At 35.9% G+C, this 17872-nt stretch overlaps 2 protein-coding genes and 1 pseudogene across 3 annotated transcripts; 2 read left to right on the top strand and 1 right to left on the bottom strand.

The window, feature by feature from the left end:
* Nucleotides 1–1048: 1048 nt before the first annotated feature.
* On the top strand, nucleotides 1049–3605 carry LOC147536658 (phosphatidylinositol-glycan biosynthesis class X-like protein). Its single transcript, XM_086640264.1, has 5 exons — nucleotides 1049–1129; nucleotides 1524–1608; nucleotides 1945–2317; nucleotides 2410–2576; nucleotides 3243–3605. The coding sequence occupies exons 2-5, from the start codon at nucleotides 1531–1533 to the stop codon at nucleotides 3525–3527; spliced, it is 903 nt and encodes a 300-aa protein (XP_086496390.1). The 5' UTR covers nucleotides 1049–1129; nucleotides 1524–1530; the 3' UTR covers nucleotides 3528–3605.
* Nucleotides 3606–4118: 513 nt separating this feature from the next.
* Nucleotides 4119–7965, bottom strand: LOC147536657 (syntaxin-22-like). Of its 2 annotated transcripts, none has more exons than XM_086640265.1 (7): nucleotides 7342–7965; nucleotides 6608–6701; nucleotides 6236–6375; nucleotides 5892–5969; nucleotides 5144–5301; nucleotides 4954–5054; nucleotides 4119–4520 (listed from the first exon to the last, which is right to left on the bottom strand). In XM_086640265.1, exons 1-7 carry the CDS (start codon nucleotides 7527–7529, stop codon nucleotides 4455–4457), a joined length of 825 nt encoding a protein of 274 aa, XP_086496391.1. In that variant the 5' UTR covers nucleotides 7530–7965; the 3' UTR covers nucleotides 4119–4454. The 2 variants fall into 2 exon arrangements, with proteins under 2 accessions (XP_086496391.1, XP_086496392.1); XM_086640266.1 differs by having other exon boundaries at nucleotides 5892–5966.
* A 2537-nt stretch (nucleotides 7966–10502) lies between these two features.
* On the top strand, nucleotides 10503–11385 carry LOC147536656 (binding partner of ACD11 1 pseudogene; annotated as a pseudogene).
* Nucleotides 11386–17872: the final 6487 nt, after the last annotated feature.

The raw sequence follows: 17872 nt of genomic DNA, 5'->3' as shown, positions 1-17872 counted from the left end.
TTAGCAAAATGGGCTAGAACTCAAAATAAAGATAGAATTTGAAATGATGTTCCACTTTTAATTTTTCATTTCTATCGTAATAGAACTTTGATACATTAATGTTATTCCTAGGTTTCAACAATAAAAAAAAAAGGTTTAGATTTCTCTCTACATAATCATTTCAATGAGAAAGATTTACTTTTGTTTCTAGGGAAACATGTACTTAGAATAAACTACATAACTGCATTAGCTTCGCAACAACTAAATCTGCACTTTCTCAAATACCATTACTCATTGGCTCATCCATTTGTTCGTTCAATGATTCATTAAACCAAATTCTATTATGAAGCTCTATCTTGTTATTCCATTGAATCTTACTCTTATTTTAGAGCATAAGAGGTTTTGTTAAGTAGAACTCTCACAACCAACTAATCTAAATATAACAGTAAACCTTAAACTTGTGTTTGGTTCCAATAGATATGTGAAGATGCAATCACTAAATTTTCTAATTAATCATGTTCATGGCAAAGGCCTAATCAATTTGTGTGTCGAGTTGAAGATAGAAAAATATAAATTGAAACGAAATAGGGTCGATCTAATTCAATTGAATCCAATACATGTGACGAAGATAGTGGAAGGGAAAAAAATGACGAAAAGGACTCGAGTGGTTATTTATTTAGTTTTCTCTAACATTTCAATTTTAGAACGGACGGGATGCACAAGAGAAAAGGTCTTACAAGAAAACATTTTTGGATAGATTTTGATAGAAGAAGGGGAAACAATCCTCACAACTAATAAGGCATACCAGGCACTCTTGCAAAGTTTTATGTAATTTATAAGCTTAAGGTCATGTTATATAAAAGGTCTTGTTAGTTGGTTCCCTCACAACTAATTCATTTTGGGACTTTTATAGGTGTCACACAAATACTAAGCCACACCAATAGGGCCCAAACGAACATACACTTATGTTCATTACTTGACTAACTCAATGAGTCAAGGTAAGACCTAGACGCTAACGGATCAATCCATGAGAAAGTTCTTATTTTTGTTTTTTTTTGAAAGCACACCCTTTCTTTCTCAAACTCTGGATCTGTCTCTCTCTCTCTAAGGCATCATCCAACAGTACCCATCATAGTGAAAAGCAAACCAGGCAATCATAACTCTCTCTCTCTCTAAGTTTTGTTTATAGAATGCATAGGGTAATTCAAGTTAGAGATTTGATATATTTTCAATTGATTCATATAGGGTTAAAATTATGTTGGATTTGTTTGAAATAACATTTGTTCCTACACTCAATTAGGGTTTTTTTTTTTAAGATTCTGGGTCAATCCCTTGTTTCAGAAATGATCTCAAAAACTTCATCTTTATTCTAATTTTATGTACTATAACAATAACCTATGGTTGATTACTTCCCATTTTTTCCAATTACCCAGAGATACAGAGAGAAAATGTTGAATCTACATTAATTAAATGATTAGTACCACTACAAGAATTGATAAGTTACTACCATTAGATTAATTGTTCTCTTACTGTTGATGTTTCAGTAATTCCATGGAAATTGAGATTCATTTGCACGAGTATGTGATACTTTTATCAACACTTCTTCTTCTTCTTCTTCCATCTATAGCTGTAAGTACCCTATTTCTTACCCCTTAATAACAACTTCTCATTATTTTTCTATGTTACCCGAAAATGAGAAGTTGCCCCAAATCAATACTAGTTGATGGTACATTGGTACTTTCCTTTTTGGTTTTTCCATTTTCATTTGCTTGCAAACAATGAATTTGCCCGACTTATAATTCCACGGCAGTTGAAAGGAAAAAGTATGGCCGTAAAGTATTTTCCAGTGCTAGCGGAACTTTGTGTGTTCACATAATCTTCTAGGTGACTCTCATTACTGCTTCGATTTTAATCATTTTTAACATTTGCGTCTTTTCTTTCCATCTTTCTACCTCTTAATTTCAGGTTTGTAAGTACAATGGCACTTCAGACATCGTCGATCAATTGTGGTCAAAGAAATACCTTTCTGAATCTTACTTTGATAAACATGATTCCTTACTTGATTCAGATTTCCAAAGCTACTTGGACCGTGAACTTCCCCTTGCTTCATGTAAAGAATTAGATAATCTGAACTCACTAGTAACGATTTCAGTCCTTCAACGGCGTCTGATTGGTGAAGGTTCACATCGGCGCTTATCTTCTTCAATAAAATTCAATATCCAGCCAGAGGCGATATCGAGATTAACTTCATGTTTCTGTAAAGCCGTAATTCTTGAAAGATTGCCTCCCGGAGTCTTTGCAGACCCATTTGAGTTACAACATCTAGTTCAACGCGGTGGTAAGACGTCTATTCTTAAAACTTCTAAAGAAAATTGCATTTTATTCGTGTTGCATACTGTTAAAATTAGCTTCACAAACTCCATTTTGCAGTGTTAGTTGATGCTGCAGTTTTTGGGGATACAAATCTGGAATTACCTTTAGCACTTTCCAACCGATCGATCGTTGAAGTTCATATGGACATTGGTCAAATTTCTTTGTCAGGGCACACAGATGATCCTGAAATCAAGGTGGAACTTCCACTACATGCGCGATATCCGGTGAGTGTGAAGTAAAACGTAAAGTATAATGAAACACAGAATAACTGTTCTAAATATATCTGAATGGAGAATCATCTAAAATTAAGTGTATGGTCATGCAATTGGTCTATGTGAGGACCCAAGCCCTAGCAATGGCCGATATATTCCCTGTTCTTGCTGTCCACAACGAAGCTTAACTGGTGCAGGGTATTTTCTTCGCGAGGAGTGCGAACACTCGACATGCCCATCCAGATGGCCTCGAGATTTACTAAGCTTGATCGAACAATTGCTGCAGACTCCAGACCCTCCCCCAAGCTATATCGATTATCAGCCTAGGTTCTCGTTCCCTACCTGATTTATTATATGTTTAGGGTTTAGAGTACCAAATCTATAATATTTCACTACTTTAAGTACGAATAGAGAAACAAACATTTAACCCAGTTGAATTATCTATTTTATCTTTGAAATGAGTTGTAATCATCTCAAAGGACTGAAGGAGTAGAATTCAGACATTAGAGGAGTCAAAAGAAACAACCATAGTAGTTTCTATAGCTCTAGTTTGTAATGGTAATCATGATAGAGTATCATACATCTTGTGCTTATAAAACTTCGACATGTTTCTAAATTAGTAGGTATAATTATCTCTCCTACATTTTAATATTCTAACTATTTAGTACTCTTTTGCAGCCTCTGGGAGAAATAGGGTATTTTAGTGTTGAAATGGGCATTCCGGATTTATTCATCCAATGCAGCATAGAACGAAAAGGAAACTGTCTTTTGATGAAAAAAGCCGAGCGCATTGAATCCCCATCTGATGCTGTTACTTGGAAAATCCCTTCAGGGAACAAGGCACATTCTCGATTTGTATCAGCTCTTACATTTATCTCAGCTTTCTTATCCACTCTTCTAATTGTTATAGCCACCATATATTCATCAGACTCAAATCGTTCTAGAAACTCGAAGAAATCATAACTTCGATTTGCAGTTATTGGTGAATAGGTTATGTAAACCATTTGTTTAATGTTATTGTTGTTATTTGATTGTTCATAGTATGACATCAGTCTATATCAGAGTAGAGATGTTAAAGTTTTCTCTAATGACGAAGGAATTAATATGCAGGAAGAGGTAGACCTGCTGATATCATAATTTGCATATTTTCTATCTTTGGGCTAGCTCCAACTTGGTAGTTTCCTCGGCCTGTCCAAGTTTGAGTCTCGTTCATGTTGAATTTATGTTGTTTACATGTCAACATTCCATACGATTAAGTGAATTACATGTCAACATTCCATACGATTAAGTGAATTTTGATCTTACCATACCGTACCATGGGCATGTCAGTCATCTTAGTTATTACGTTTACCTCCATCATTTATGGATGGAGGGGAACACTTGGCCGTGAGAAAGCAGATTGAGTTTCTAAGCTGTGGAGCTTATCTGGAAATGATCTGATTGTCACTGAGGATACAAGTAATAAACTTTAGTCTTGCAAAAAATGCCGGAGGACATTAATGGACAATAATCAGTAACTCCTAAAAAGAAGTACAAGAGTTTAGAAGGCATATATGACAAAGAAAGAATATTGAATTCATTGATGATGAAGGGGAACAGAATAACATAAGATGGCAACACCAAACCCAAACAGGAAAACCTCATACAAATGCATAGAGAGAGACAGAGAGAGAGAAAGAGAGAGAGAGAGAGAGAGAGAGAGAGAGCACTGATCCCAAACTTATATGTACTAGTACTATGAGTCAATGCAACTTAGGACAAGATCCAGCAAGCAACAATAAATCCGCGACAGCCCATTTGACCATCAGCACAGTGTAGCGTGATGGACCGCCAAATTTGTCTTCTGAATTTGACAATGCCATTGTTGATTTGAGTGAGCAAGGGCGTTACTTATGCAGTCAGGACAACAATCACAATGAGAAGAACGACTCCAAATATCACCAAGAGCAAACACGTCTGCACTTACGAGCAAATATGTAAACGAAGCATGAGAAGTGCGCAGATGGCAACTAAAGATAAGTAGAGCGAGAACGAAAAGACGGGAGACAAAGAACATGGTGGGGCCAACTTTTTAGGTCACACGTGAATTCACACAGGTTTATCCGAACAAAGTGTGTCAAGGGGAGAAAAACACTACGGATCCATGTTGGAATCCCCGTTTCGCCTGCGGAGGCTTTGACCGGCTGGTAATTTTGCGGTCGCCAGATAAGCAAGGATAAAACTAGGTTATATGGAACAAAACATTGGTCTAGACTGTTGACTCAATGAAGGTAGTGGAAAAAAAAACTAGACAAAATCATTTCGGTCTGTGATGATAGGAGGTAGCTAAGGAAGTTATCCTAGTACTTTCTTTACTACTTTAACAGAACATAGATCCCTAAGTTCTTACCAGAGATGAATTTGATTTCTGCGACTTGGATGCCTTTGCAAGTTGTGACTTTGCCTGAACCGTTGCCGCATATGAGCTCTCAATGTTTGAATCAATATCATCTGGAGTCAAATTTTCATGTCATTTAGGTACAAAAATACTAAGAACTAACAGCGAGAAGAAGCTAGAGAGTTGAGTTAAGATCTGTTACCGATCATAGCCCCTTGGTCGTGGACCAGCACAGCAAGATCTTTGAATATCTCGTTTACCTCACCAATTTGTTGTTGGATCTCTTGGATTCCTTGTTCTCTTTCTTCAATTATGGCCTCGTTAAAGACAATCTCGTTGTCCAGTAGCAAAACCTCCTGTCTGTATCACAAATACAAGAAGTAAAGGACATTAGAATCTCCCATTCAGAATTTGATGCTTGCCAACTTGTATTATCCTGTTCTCCCTTTAAAAATCGGCTGAAAACTACACATGTGGCCTAACACATATAACTACTGTAATAAATGGAACACTACGAATAGATTTGACATGGTTTTTCTTGACAGAAAAATGAAAAATAGAAATAATCAAAACCACTGTCTCTAGTCTTTTCGAGATTTGAAAATGAATGTATCCACAAAGTGTTGAGCATGAACGGCTAGATGATCTTATGTGAAGCAGTGTGTCAAAAAAGTTGTTTCAATTTCGCATCATCCTATTTGGAAAGATCAGCCACCAATGTGACATTGATATGCAAGTTAGACCCACCATCCATCTAATAATGCATTATTGATCCCTGTCGTTCTTTTTCATTCTTTTGAGTTTTGACAGGTAGCTTGGACCCCATGATATGCGAACCATAGGTCAAGTATAAAAAAAATAGATAAGGAGAAAGATATCCTAACCTGTTCTTACAAAAGAGGTATTGCATTATTAGATATAAACGTATAGTAAAAGAAACATATAATTACCTTCTAGATTCCACAAGGACAGCACGTTGTTCAAGGTTCTTGTCTGAACTTACATCTAGCTCGCTCGCAGTGTAGCTGCTGGCATAAAGCTAAAATTTTAGGTATATATATATGATTCAAGGAGGAAATACCATGCGCTCAAAACCAAATGTTTGCTACACATATATATATATATATATATATATATATATATATATATATATATATATATATATATCATACCAAAGTACCAAACATTAATTAACAACACGTATTGATAGTTCAAAATCCACAACTCTAGCGCATGTAAATAAGCCAATCTAGACTGTTATACAGAATATTTCGAGGATTTAAACAATAATCACCTAGATGGAAGAATTGTTTGAGGAACAAAAGGGGCGTATGCTGTTTCCCTTTCAGCAGCAAGACGTTGAGCCTTCTGAAACTCTTTCAAAACTGCTTGGAAGTCCTTAGCAAGCTTAGCATCGGCTATCTTCTTACTGGTCTGCAGTTAGATGGAAGTTACTGGAGATGTAAGCACAATCATGTGTAGTCATAGACTCATAAATCAATCATAACCTTTAGGCAGCTCTTAGGTAGCTAATATAGGCCCAAGACTACAAAGAATCCACAGATAACATCGGGCTACGAAGTAAGAATTAGACTTTAATAGCAATTTCTATCTAAGGGTGACACAATTTTAATAGTAATTCTCCCTACAGAGGTCCACAACTTACGCTAACTTCCGTATGCTGATCTGTGTCGCTGGCTTGTTTAAGTTTTGCTGAAGTATCCTTTACTAACTGCCCGATATGTAGCCTTGTCTTGCGCCTATCGAGATAAAAAACAAGAAAATTAGAACAAAAAAACCATGATTTATCGAGAGAGTCTTCAGGCATTCGTTTTAAATGTAAAAAAAAAGTAACCAATAGTGGCTGAGATTTTAATGAAGTAGTTCTTGAGTTTGAAATTCTTAGCTGTGTGATTGCGGGTTTTAAACCATGACATTGACCTAAACTTTATGTACCGGGCGGAAAAAAAGATGGGAAGTCGAAAGACAATGTGAATTCCAAAGACAACAACAATGATAATGTAATTCTTATGGTCAAGGTTAGAGATACAAACCAGATGATCTAAAGCTTAACACCCATGATAGATTACAGAAAATGGGTTTCAGTTCGGTGATTTGCCTAGGAAACTAAAGCTTAACACGGTGTGTTCTTTATGTGCAGATAATTCTCACCCTAATTGAAGTTTAAAAGAAGAAAAATTCATAATGGAGCTCTAAAAACCAAATTGAACTTTAAAAAAAAAAAAAAAAAACTTGAAAAGTCATTCATTTGAATTCGAATCAAATTCTCAGGTACCCAAAACACCAGAATTTTACATCGTCGACAAATCAAACAAAACCCTAACGAATATCAAACACATAATAAAGAGATTGAAAGCGAAGAAGGAATTAAAAACTCACAACTTCTCACGGAGCTCAGGCGTATCTTTAGGAGTACCAAGGGTATTAACAAGACGTTGAAAAGTAGAAATGGCTGTATTTATCTGAAAAACACCAGATGCTACGGCTTGTGTCGGATCCTGTTTCCCATTAATATATCCACGTCTGGAAGACAATGAACGACCAGATTCTAGATCTTGAAAGCTCATTTTTTTTGCCCTAGAATTTTTCAAAAAGGAAATTTTAATTAGCTTTCTGATTTCACCTTTAGAAGCCGAATTTCGCTAAGATCGGAGCCGATAATAATAATCCGGCGCCGATCTCACAGAGAATTGAGAAGATCGATTCAGGCGAGAAAGAGGAATTAAAGCCACAATTTCAGGGTTAAAAAGGGATTGTTGTTTGGGGTTTTCCCTTAGGTTGGAGGGAACAAAATTTGCTGGATAGAGAGAGAGAGAGAGAGAGAAAAGTAGAGAAGATAAAAGAGGGAGAGAGAAGATCCCGTCAAAATAAAAACAGGTCAGACTTCAGAGTGGGGGAGGTTGGATGTTATTTTAAATGAAAGGAAAATTCAGTAGAATCGCGCGTGATTCTTGTGGACAATGTGACTAACTCCGCCTCTTTGCAACAACAAAAAAAAAAAAACCAAGCTAATCCCTATTTTATTCTACCTTAGAGCAACTCCAATGGCAGTATGTCTTAGGTCGAAAAAACTATTTTTTAACCTAAAATTTTCAGCTTCAGTTCAGTCTAAAAAAGTTCAGCTCCAACCCCAGTCTCTTTTGAAGCCAAAAATTTGTTTATGTGGGAAATGTGTGTGCGGCGTTTTTGTTGTGTGCGAGAAACGTGTGTGGTTTTGTGTATATACAAAACACGTGTTTGAATTATTTTCAAAATAATATTTTTTTTTCCAAGGTTGAAATATTATTCGGGGACTGACACTTTCGTTCAATGTATTTTAGTTATTAGTGTGAAAGTTTTTTTAGAGTTGAAAAAAAATTAAAACTAATTACATTAAAAAAAACGAAAAAAAAAATAGGAGAAGTTCTTGGCCGTTGGATTTTTTCCAACGGCCAAGATCATCCCCAACATGACCGTTAGGAGTCCCCAACGGTCATGTTGGGGACCTTCAGTCACCCCTAATGCTAGGGGCGACTGAAGCAGTCGTTTGGGGCTGGACTGAGTCTAAAAATTTGAAATTTTGACTTCAGCCCGACCCTCACTAGGCTTGCTTTTAGAGCAAATCCAATCTCTAAGGTTCGGCTCCATTTTCAGAGCCTGACAAAAATAGATCAAAGAGGCATGTTCTAGTTATTTAAAAGAAATGAAAATTAAGTACCATTGCGCGTGATTATTGTGAATAACTAGACCGAACCATTTTCCTATACCTAACTATCTTATTCCAACTTTTTTTTTATTACATCTTATTCCAACTTGGAAAAAGGAGAGAGACTATCATAGAAAAATATTTATGAACTAAATAATTCTTAATAAATAATTAAACATGTGTTTCTTGGTTCAGTGTGATTGTGGGTGCAAATAAAATATTAAAATAAGTCAACTCGACAAGTGGAGTATTAGTGAACTCCAAAATATAGATCAAGGCTGGTTTGTTATCTGTGAAAATACTAAATTAGGGGGGGATTGGATTGCGACTTTCGTGGACATTTGAGAGTCCGCGAAAGTCCGAGACATTCAAATCCAGACATTTGAGAGTCCACGAAAGTCTGAGGCATTCAAATCCAGACATTTGAGAGTCCAAGAAAGTCTGAGGCATTCAAATCCAGACATTTGAGAGTCTATGAAAGTCCGAGGCATTCGATTGTCTTCCAAAATGTCTCAGACTTTGGTGGACTTCATAATTTGATGGATTTGTGAAGGATTTGGGACAAATTTGGAAGCCAAAATGTCTTTCAAAAAACAAGAGACATTTGAAGTCCATCATGTGATCAAACAACAATAATAATATTAAAATAATAAATGTCTACCAAATGTCCATCAACGTCCACAAATATTCGCAGATGTCTACGAAAGTCGAAAAATATATTTTTGAAATGTTAATATAAATATATTATTTCATGTAATTAAAAAATAATAATAATATTAAAATAATAAATATCTACCAAATGTCCATCAATGTCCACAAATATTCACAGATGTCTACGAAAGTCGAAAAATATATTTTTGAAATGTTAGTGTAAACATATTATTTCATGTGATTAGACAATAATAATAATATTAAAATAATAAATATCTACCAAATGTCCATCGATGTCCACAAATATTCACAGATGTCTACGAAAGTCGAAAAATATATTTTTGAAATGTTAGTATAAATATATTATTTCATGTGATTAAACAATAATAATAATATTAAAATAATAAATGTCTACCAAATGTCCATCAAAGTCCACAAATATTCACAGATGTCTACAAAAGTCGAAAAATATATTTTTGATTAGCACAAATATAATATGCATTACACATTTTGTCAATGGACTCAAGATCTTAAAATGTCCCGAGGACATTTTGTCTATGGATCAAATGTCTTGAAATGTCTATAAAGACATTTTGTCTACAAACTTCAATGTCTTGAAAATGTCTATGAACACATGTTGTCTATAATAAGTAATTCGAAATGTCTTGAAATGTCTACGGGACATTTTGTCTATGAAAGTCTGTGAAAGTCTCGCCCCCCCCCCCCCCCCCCCCTAGTTACCATGTTATTGTATTTTTTCTAAGTTTTACTAAAGGATCGTACAACAATTTAAGAAGGTGGGTTTTTCGTCTGGCCGAACATGTCCCCAATTTAGTAATCTACAACAGTTGATTCAGAGACTAAGATCTAGATGGAGACAAATACTACATGCATGAGTAGGGGCGAGCCCATGTAGGGGCCGTGGCGGCACGTTCCCCCACATGACCAAATATTGAAATTACTGCGAGGAAGCAGAAGAACTAGATGCGGGGGGAGCTACCCTTGCATATTGACATTGTTATATATGTGGATGCCCATATAAATAGGTTTAGTCACTAATGGAAGTTCATGTTTCAGCCCAATAGTTGACGTAAACTCCCTTTTAATCACACCTTCACTATGGTTACCCAACCAATAGTTCACGGTTGCGCCTCACCATTCAAATATATACCCGACTCATCCCTGAAAGTACTTGTTCTGTTTTATGGTGAGGTCCATTGGGCCCAAGTCTCCTCGAAATCTAGCTTGCAAGAAAAAGGTTGCCAAGGGGATGTGGTACAATCTCTAACCCGAACATTTTTTTTATCTATTTAGGGAAGAGAAATCAAAGTTTGAGGTGGCAGAAGATGTCGTGAGTAGCATGATAGCGAATAGCTTCATCTTAGGGAAAAATGCTATTAACAAAGCCAATACCTTCGACTAGAAGCACCAATTAACGTCTACTGCTACGGCCAACGTTGTGTCCTTAAACCAAAAGATTGGACTCACGTAAAAGGTAACCATCGGTGCATGAGTAGCTGACGAGAAGTACTAGAAGTTTCAAGTCTTCGGAAAGAACTAACCAAAAATTCTATTCATCCCTCCATTTGGTCCCTCCGCCTGATGTGGCGACGTCTCACTGGAGCATATACTCTCACCGTTCTCTCTCCATGTGCTCTACTCTCAAGTGATATGTCGCCACATCATGTGGAGGAGTGGAAGTGGAGGGATGAATAGAATTTCGCAAGACTAAATCAGCACTTACCACAGCTAAACAGACGGTTTAGTAATGCTGGTTCAGCCATAATGGAAAACTGATATGTATTCACGGGGGCTTCATGGGTAACAGGTGCATTCAATAAGGTTGCTAAGTCAGCTGATGAGGTTGGGCAGAAGACGATAGAGAAAGTTGACATCGTTGAAGAGTCGAAGACGAACAGATACAAGAAATGGTGGATGACTATGCTAGGATTCATCTCTCTTAATCTCCAAGAGTTGAAAAAGACAATGAACATCCTTCAAAGCCCTTACCCTCGCGCCCAAGGTTTGATCCTTTGATTTTATATAGCTATGTTAATAGTTGTCATCTCATCGTCGATAATTCATAATAGTACTGTTTCTTTTTTTTACACCAGTGACAGTGGTTAAAGATTTAGAATAGGGTTGATCTCTTGTTGAGGTTGTTCAAGTAAATGATTTGCATTTTCTTATTAATAAGGTTAGTACCTCTACTAATTTTGCTGCATTTTAGAGTCTTGTTGATTCTGCAATGTATTTAGGATTTAGGTTTAGGGTTTATCTACCCCATTTTATGTTCATGTAACTCAATTTCTCTAACCACTGTAGTCATCATTATTCATTAGTCAATTAGGACTCATTTCCCTTCTTTTCAGGCAGGAATATGAACTTTCATCATCTTTTTTCTTCTCTTAATTCTGGAGGTGCCTATAGAACTTTCTTACGTGGATTATGACTGATTAGGAGCCCATTCTTTTTTACTCTTCGCCTCCCTTTCTCTTAGCGTCCCACAGGTCGGGGCAGTCCGAGGCCTCTCACACTGACCCTAATCTGTGTGGGCTCGAACGATGCCGATTACGCCCCAGTTCGAGGAGCTCAATTTGTGGACCTCAGACTAATCAATCTGTGGCTCAGGCAGAATGCCAAGAGAAAGCTGAGCTAAGAAGCAAAAGGACAGGTGCCTTTGGAGCACCCTTGTCAAAGAAAATGGAGAAATATTCTAATTTGTGATGCCGGGTCCCTGATTGATTTTTTTAGGGCAAAATAAATGAACTGTCGGTGGTGGTGATAGTGAATGCCCTTTCTGTCTGTATCCTAATGTTGTTTGGTGTGAAATGTGTATCTTCTCTAGTTCTCTTGTAGTGCCAAGTAAGAAACAAGAACAACAAAAAGTATTTAAAACTTTACAATGTCTTTTCTAAAGAATCCAATAAGAAGGTAACACATTTGAAGTTTATGGTGATGCTACTATTAAATATTTATGTAGGGGGGGCCTAAGAAGTGAGGCCATAATTTAAGTGAAAACTAACATACTACCTACTTCTTAATCTTATAATGATATTTCTTTCTCAAAAAAAAAAAAAACTATTTTAGTGTAATGGTATTCCAATAATTATGATACTATTCTATCCATTGACACAATCAACTTAGGGTTTATAAGCTATTGTGGTTGCTATGTCTTTAGTATGTTAATATTTCTTTCTAACTCCATTTGTCTCTAGAGTTCGTAGAACCCGGTGTTCATACGGAGTTGGCGCCCTAGATAACATCTTAGTCTTATATAGAAAACCCAAGTGATCTCTGTACATTATAGGCAAAACTACAAATAACATCGTCCTTATTCATTAATCGATAGATAAGAGTGTTTCCTTCTCGAATAAAGGGTGAACTTAATAGGTTGCGAAATTTGACATTGACATTTTTCTACCTATTCATGAAATGTTATAGTTCCTCTGGATGGTTCCTTCAGTACATGAAGCACCAAATTCAATATAATTATAGTTCATAAATTATTATTTTATGCCGAAATTGTTTTCTTCTTTAAAAAGAAAAGTTGCTAATAGATAAACAAATAAATGAGATAACGATGTCTTCACCTATTGTTGTTTCAATAATTGAGTTACATATGGACCAACCAAACTTCTTTCCGTATATATTATTGTTATTATTGTCATCTTTGATATATCAAATCATTTATAAAGAGAAAAATCAATATCGTAAACCATGCTATCATAATGTTATATATTGCTAAAAGAAACTCTTCATCTTAGTGTAAAATCTTATTTTATTTCTATCACTATCATGCTAATTAAAATAATTCAATAGTGTTCTTCCATCTAGTATAGAAATATATAGTTTTCTTCCTCCAAAGGTTTAGATATAATAGGCTTACATGAATTTTTCTATATCTTTACCAACTTAAATTATATTTTGTTGGTGCCTTGCTCATACCGTCAATGTTTTGGGGAACAACGTTTTAGTTAAAGGGCATCCAAGATTTCGGCGAGAAAAAAATTATTTATTAAGAATATCTTCAATGTGACACTAAAACAAAACCCCAAAAGTTTTAGTGTTTATGTATAAATTAATAATATTTTCTTTCTCAAGTAGCAAAATAGAGACATCCTAAATCTTTAGTCTTTTTAATAGAGATATCTAAAATACTATTATTTAAAACTTTGGGCATAATCTTGTCCTCTTGCAGTAACCGAACCTGTTGATCGATGAAATTTATCCCACAGATTGTTTGAGTTGTTAGCCCTTGAAGCACTTATACATGTCACTCATATTTTGATAGAGAAAAGTAGTTAAGAAATGAAGTTATTTATTGATTTAAATTTTAAAGTTTGGTGAGTGGCCATTTTGAGACACTTAAAGAAAAAACTCTATCAATATTGAGTGTCTCCTCGAGATTTTCTAAAATTACTATTCCACATCACACCCGAGTATCTCATTGGGATGATTTGGCACAATTTCTAAACTTCTACGTGACACTTTAAATTTTAGAGTTTGTGTGTCCTCTGGAGATGCTATAAATCTCGCATTTAACCTCACCACCACTTTGTTTTATGTCGAGAAAGGTTTGCAGATAAACTGTCACTGTCGGTGATGTTGAAAGATTTAAAAGACAAAAAAGTCTACTAGATATTTGCCACGGGTAACTCTCATTTCTCTCTCACCCGCTCTTCTTTCTTTGTTCTCTCTCTTTGGTGACACGTCAATGACTTTTTTCTGTTTATAATTTCTCTCTCATTTATTTTCTCTAAGAAATGTATTTCCGACCATGTGGATCTGCCACTTATTTCACTTTGAAAGAGGGTTTTTCCCCTATTCGGATAATTGGATATTCGCCATTTGCTTTAGGTCTTTGGCACAATCCCTCGTAATGAAAGACAACCAAGAAGGAAAACAAATGGGAAAAAAGTCAAACAAGAGAGAAGTGGCAACCGTATGTGATGCCATATTAAAAAGTCAGTGTAGACGGTTGACAAACAAACAAACAAATTTAAGACATGAATCACAAGATAAAGTAGGCATGAAACATTACAATGGGTATTCTCACGCAGTATTCCTTCATGGTTTTCGAAATATTTTAAGTGATGAAAAATTGTTTAAACTTCATCTATCTATCTTTCTAAGAAAAATAGACTCGCGGGTACGGGTTGGGCAAAAACAAAAATATCTTGTAGAGACGCATAGTGAAACATAATGGTCTTTTTGGGGTTCGGTAACAGGCATATCATCTTCTATTGTAGAGACTGCTACGGGCGGAGAGATTTGAGCCTCCTGCATGAACATGATTAGTACAAAATTGAAGACTTGAATAGATGAAAGTCATCTTCTCTTTCTCAAGCTTAATGATGCTCGGGATTTATGTTTGGTTAAGCAAAACCCAGAGATTACACAAGCCCGCCCCCCGCCCATGAAAATATATCGGGCCAAATGGGAAATGCGCCTTTCAGGATTCAAGGCTAGTTCATTGGTCCATTGGACTCGGATGTTCTAGGCTAGGTAGAGGGCTCTGGGACTTGATTTCCATATCCTGCTTGATTTCCACCCCTCTCTGCCTTGAAACAAAACCAATTTGAAAAATTCCAAAGGCGCACGGAGTTACTTCTGTAGGGGCCCCTCCATAGCCAAATGTTGTGGGAGGAGATTTGCATATACACCAGGGCGCCTAACAATACACCAGGGCGCCTATAGAACCCTCGACCAATTTAACGTACTCAGACCGACCGGTAGGACTATTTTATCAAGACAATTATTACTGTATCTCGCGATGCACCATAAACAGTGACTAACTATAAAGAGCATTATCATCAAAAAAAAAAAAACTATAAAGAGCATCAATAATGGGTCCCCATTCACATGCTATCAGTGGGACCGTTTCGAGTGTCATTCACATTCTGAACTATTTAACAGTTGGATATTTGAAGGTGATGATAGATCATTTTGCTCCATGTGATCAAAATGATGATCACGATCATCATGACGCAGTTACCCAATTAATTTCAGCCGAGTAATTAGTCAAACAAAACGATTTGTTCACAAATTTTAAAATAATCGCCGAGTACAAGAACTTGAATTATTTCCAATATGTAAAATAAGTACAAAATGAATGAACCAGTTACCCAATTAACTTTTTACCTGGGGGGCCGACTGTTACTATTAACCAGTATCAAACAGTGCGCACAGCGTAAACCCTAATTCTCATGCTATCCAGCTGGAGTACAGTAATAGTAGCGCAGGTTAACAAAAAAAAAACACCAAAGAGGCGTACGTTAGCTATTTAACAAGTACATGTCGGTAAACACGCGTAACCATTTTCACACGTACGAAGAAGAGCCTCTCACGAGATTTTCACACGTGCTTATTACACGGAGAACGATGACCTAACGGTAAACACTAGAGAGAGAGTGAGAGAAAGAGAACACGATTAATTTGCTAGAAATCGCCGATTTTTCTATTGAAACGAGGTTTACGATTGTCCTTTCGTATTTCATGCAAACTTCTGTGACTTCGAATCGCCAAAACATCGCCTCTTTCAACCTCTGAAAACCTTCTAAAATCGCCAATCTCACTTGATGTATCTACAAAAAAAAAAAGTAAAATCAAACATCAAAAAAGGAAATATAGATAATTAATAAGAAAAAAATCATGAATAAGATAGTACATTTTACCTATTTGGTTTGAAATCCTTTTAAATCCATCAATATTTGCTAAATCTAGAAACAAAATCGAATAAAAAAAAGTGAGAATCCATTAAAAATAGGAAGTAATTTTTCTTTCTGACTTTGTGAGAGAGAAAGAAGTAGTAATTTGTTTTACCATTTTGAGGAGGATCATAAGAACAGAGATAAAGAATGAGTATACAGAAGATAGTTAAGATCGGAATAAGATGTATTGATTGATGATTGTGGTGATGATGATTAGGTTTTTTTTCAATCTTCTTTTGTTCTTCGTCGTCATCTGTAATAATAACAACTCCTTTTCTTTTAACCTCTTCTTCTTCATTTGGTTTTAGTAGTATATCTTTAGATCCACACAGATTATACTTCGAACTAGGCGAGCAGCCGCCGAGAGACTGCCGTTGCATGATTTTCTTGAGAGAGAAAGAAAGAAGAGAGAGAGAGGGAGAGAAAGTTGAGAGAGAGAGAGAGATGAGTGAGTAGGAGCTGGCTCTGGGTTTTATTTAAGACAACTTTTGTAGTATTTCCATAGTTACCCTTACTGTATCTTGATTTCCGTATATACTTTGTATTTCTTTGGTTACTTTCGATTTGGGTTCATGGTTTACCAATTCTAAATTTGGTCCCTTAACTAACGGATTGTTTGAGTTATGTCTTATATTGAGATATTTCTTTTTTTTTTAATTGCTTTTCTAATGTTTTCGGATGAAAGTACAAAAAGAGAGGGGCGGTGCCTTCCCCAATTTGCGGACAAAAGCTGTGAAATCTAAATAAGAAAGAAGTCCCTTATCTTTTTGTGATCAAGGTCGGGCCTACTACCTACAAGGCCCAAACACATTTATATTGAGGGTCTTTTTAACGTGTGTTCTTTCAACTGTTTGATAAAAAATTATAAAGAAAAATTGACTCATTATAACTCGAACCTTGATGAGTTGGGTTGCAAACTATAAACCAATCTATTAACCGTTCTTTCATGTTATCATTTGCAAAGAAGTTACAAAATAAACGGAAAATCTCGTTTTGGGACCCTTTAAAATTGGAGGCCCAAAGCCACCGCTTTTCTAACTTTGGGCCAGGGTCGGCCTTGTTCGTGATCGAACAAAAGAAAGGGAGAAGAGAACCTCCCACCTTTTTCTCTTTATATTGAAGAAAAGAAAGATACATGGGAAACTCGTTTTCTCTCTTCAAGATTATTGTGGATTTTGTAAATTGAAGAGAGAAAAAAGAAACATATTTTTCATCTTTAAGATCTAACAAAAAATAATGAAGCAGACTTTATCTCCTCGTAATATCAAGAGAAAGGGGTTACCTCCCTCTCTCTCCGTTGCCTTGGAAAAGAGGGGAAATCCTCGTTTTTTCTTTTAACCCCGCAGAGAAAAAGGAGAAGGGTCTCTCTCTTTATCTCTCAGTCTCTCTAAAGTTAAGAATTTTAATATATGCAACCAAGATGTATATTAGTTGATGATGTAAAATAAAGACGGGGTGACTCGTTTATATAAAGTTCGGCCAACCCTAAAGGGGGATGGGCCTCTTATTTCGTTACAACTCCAATTTCCTAAATTGAAATTAGAACGACAAGAAACTTATAAAAAAAAATACTTTAAATATCCTGATCTTACTAAATATTGGTTGCTACTATTTAGAAGCTATTAAAATACTTTGAATCCCATTAAAGAAATTGATTGTAGTATGTAACGGGCTACACAAGGTGCTCCTAGTCGAGGAAGGTTCCTCATGGACTAATTCTAGGGTAAAAACCATCTCTTTCTTGAGCCATTCCATGTCACATTTTCTTTGAAATCGACTTATGGTACAACTATTGGGAGGAACAATAAGGGTTTCATGCTCGGATCAAAGGTGTAAGATTGCTTCAAAAAGTTCACCATTT

Source organism: Eschscholzia californica, unplaced genomic scaffold (genome assembly GCF_041429995.1).
Source record: "Eschscholzia californica isolate CP2 unplaced genomic scaffold, dmEscCali1.0.p SCAF_5, whole genome shotgun sequence".
Classification (NCBI taxonomy): Eukaryota; Viridiplantae; Streptophyta; class Magnoliopsida; order Ranunculales; family Papaveraceae; genus Eschscholzia; species Eschscholzia californica.
The sequence above is the reverse complement of the archived record's forward strand: the minus strand, read 5'-3'. Positions and strand labels throughout refer to the sequence as shown.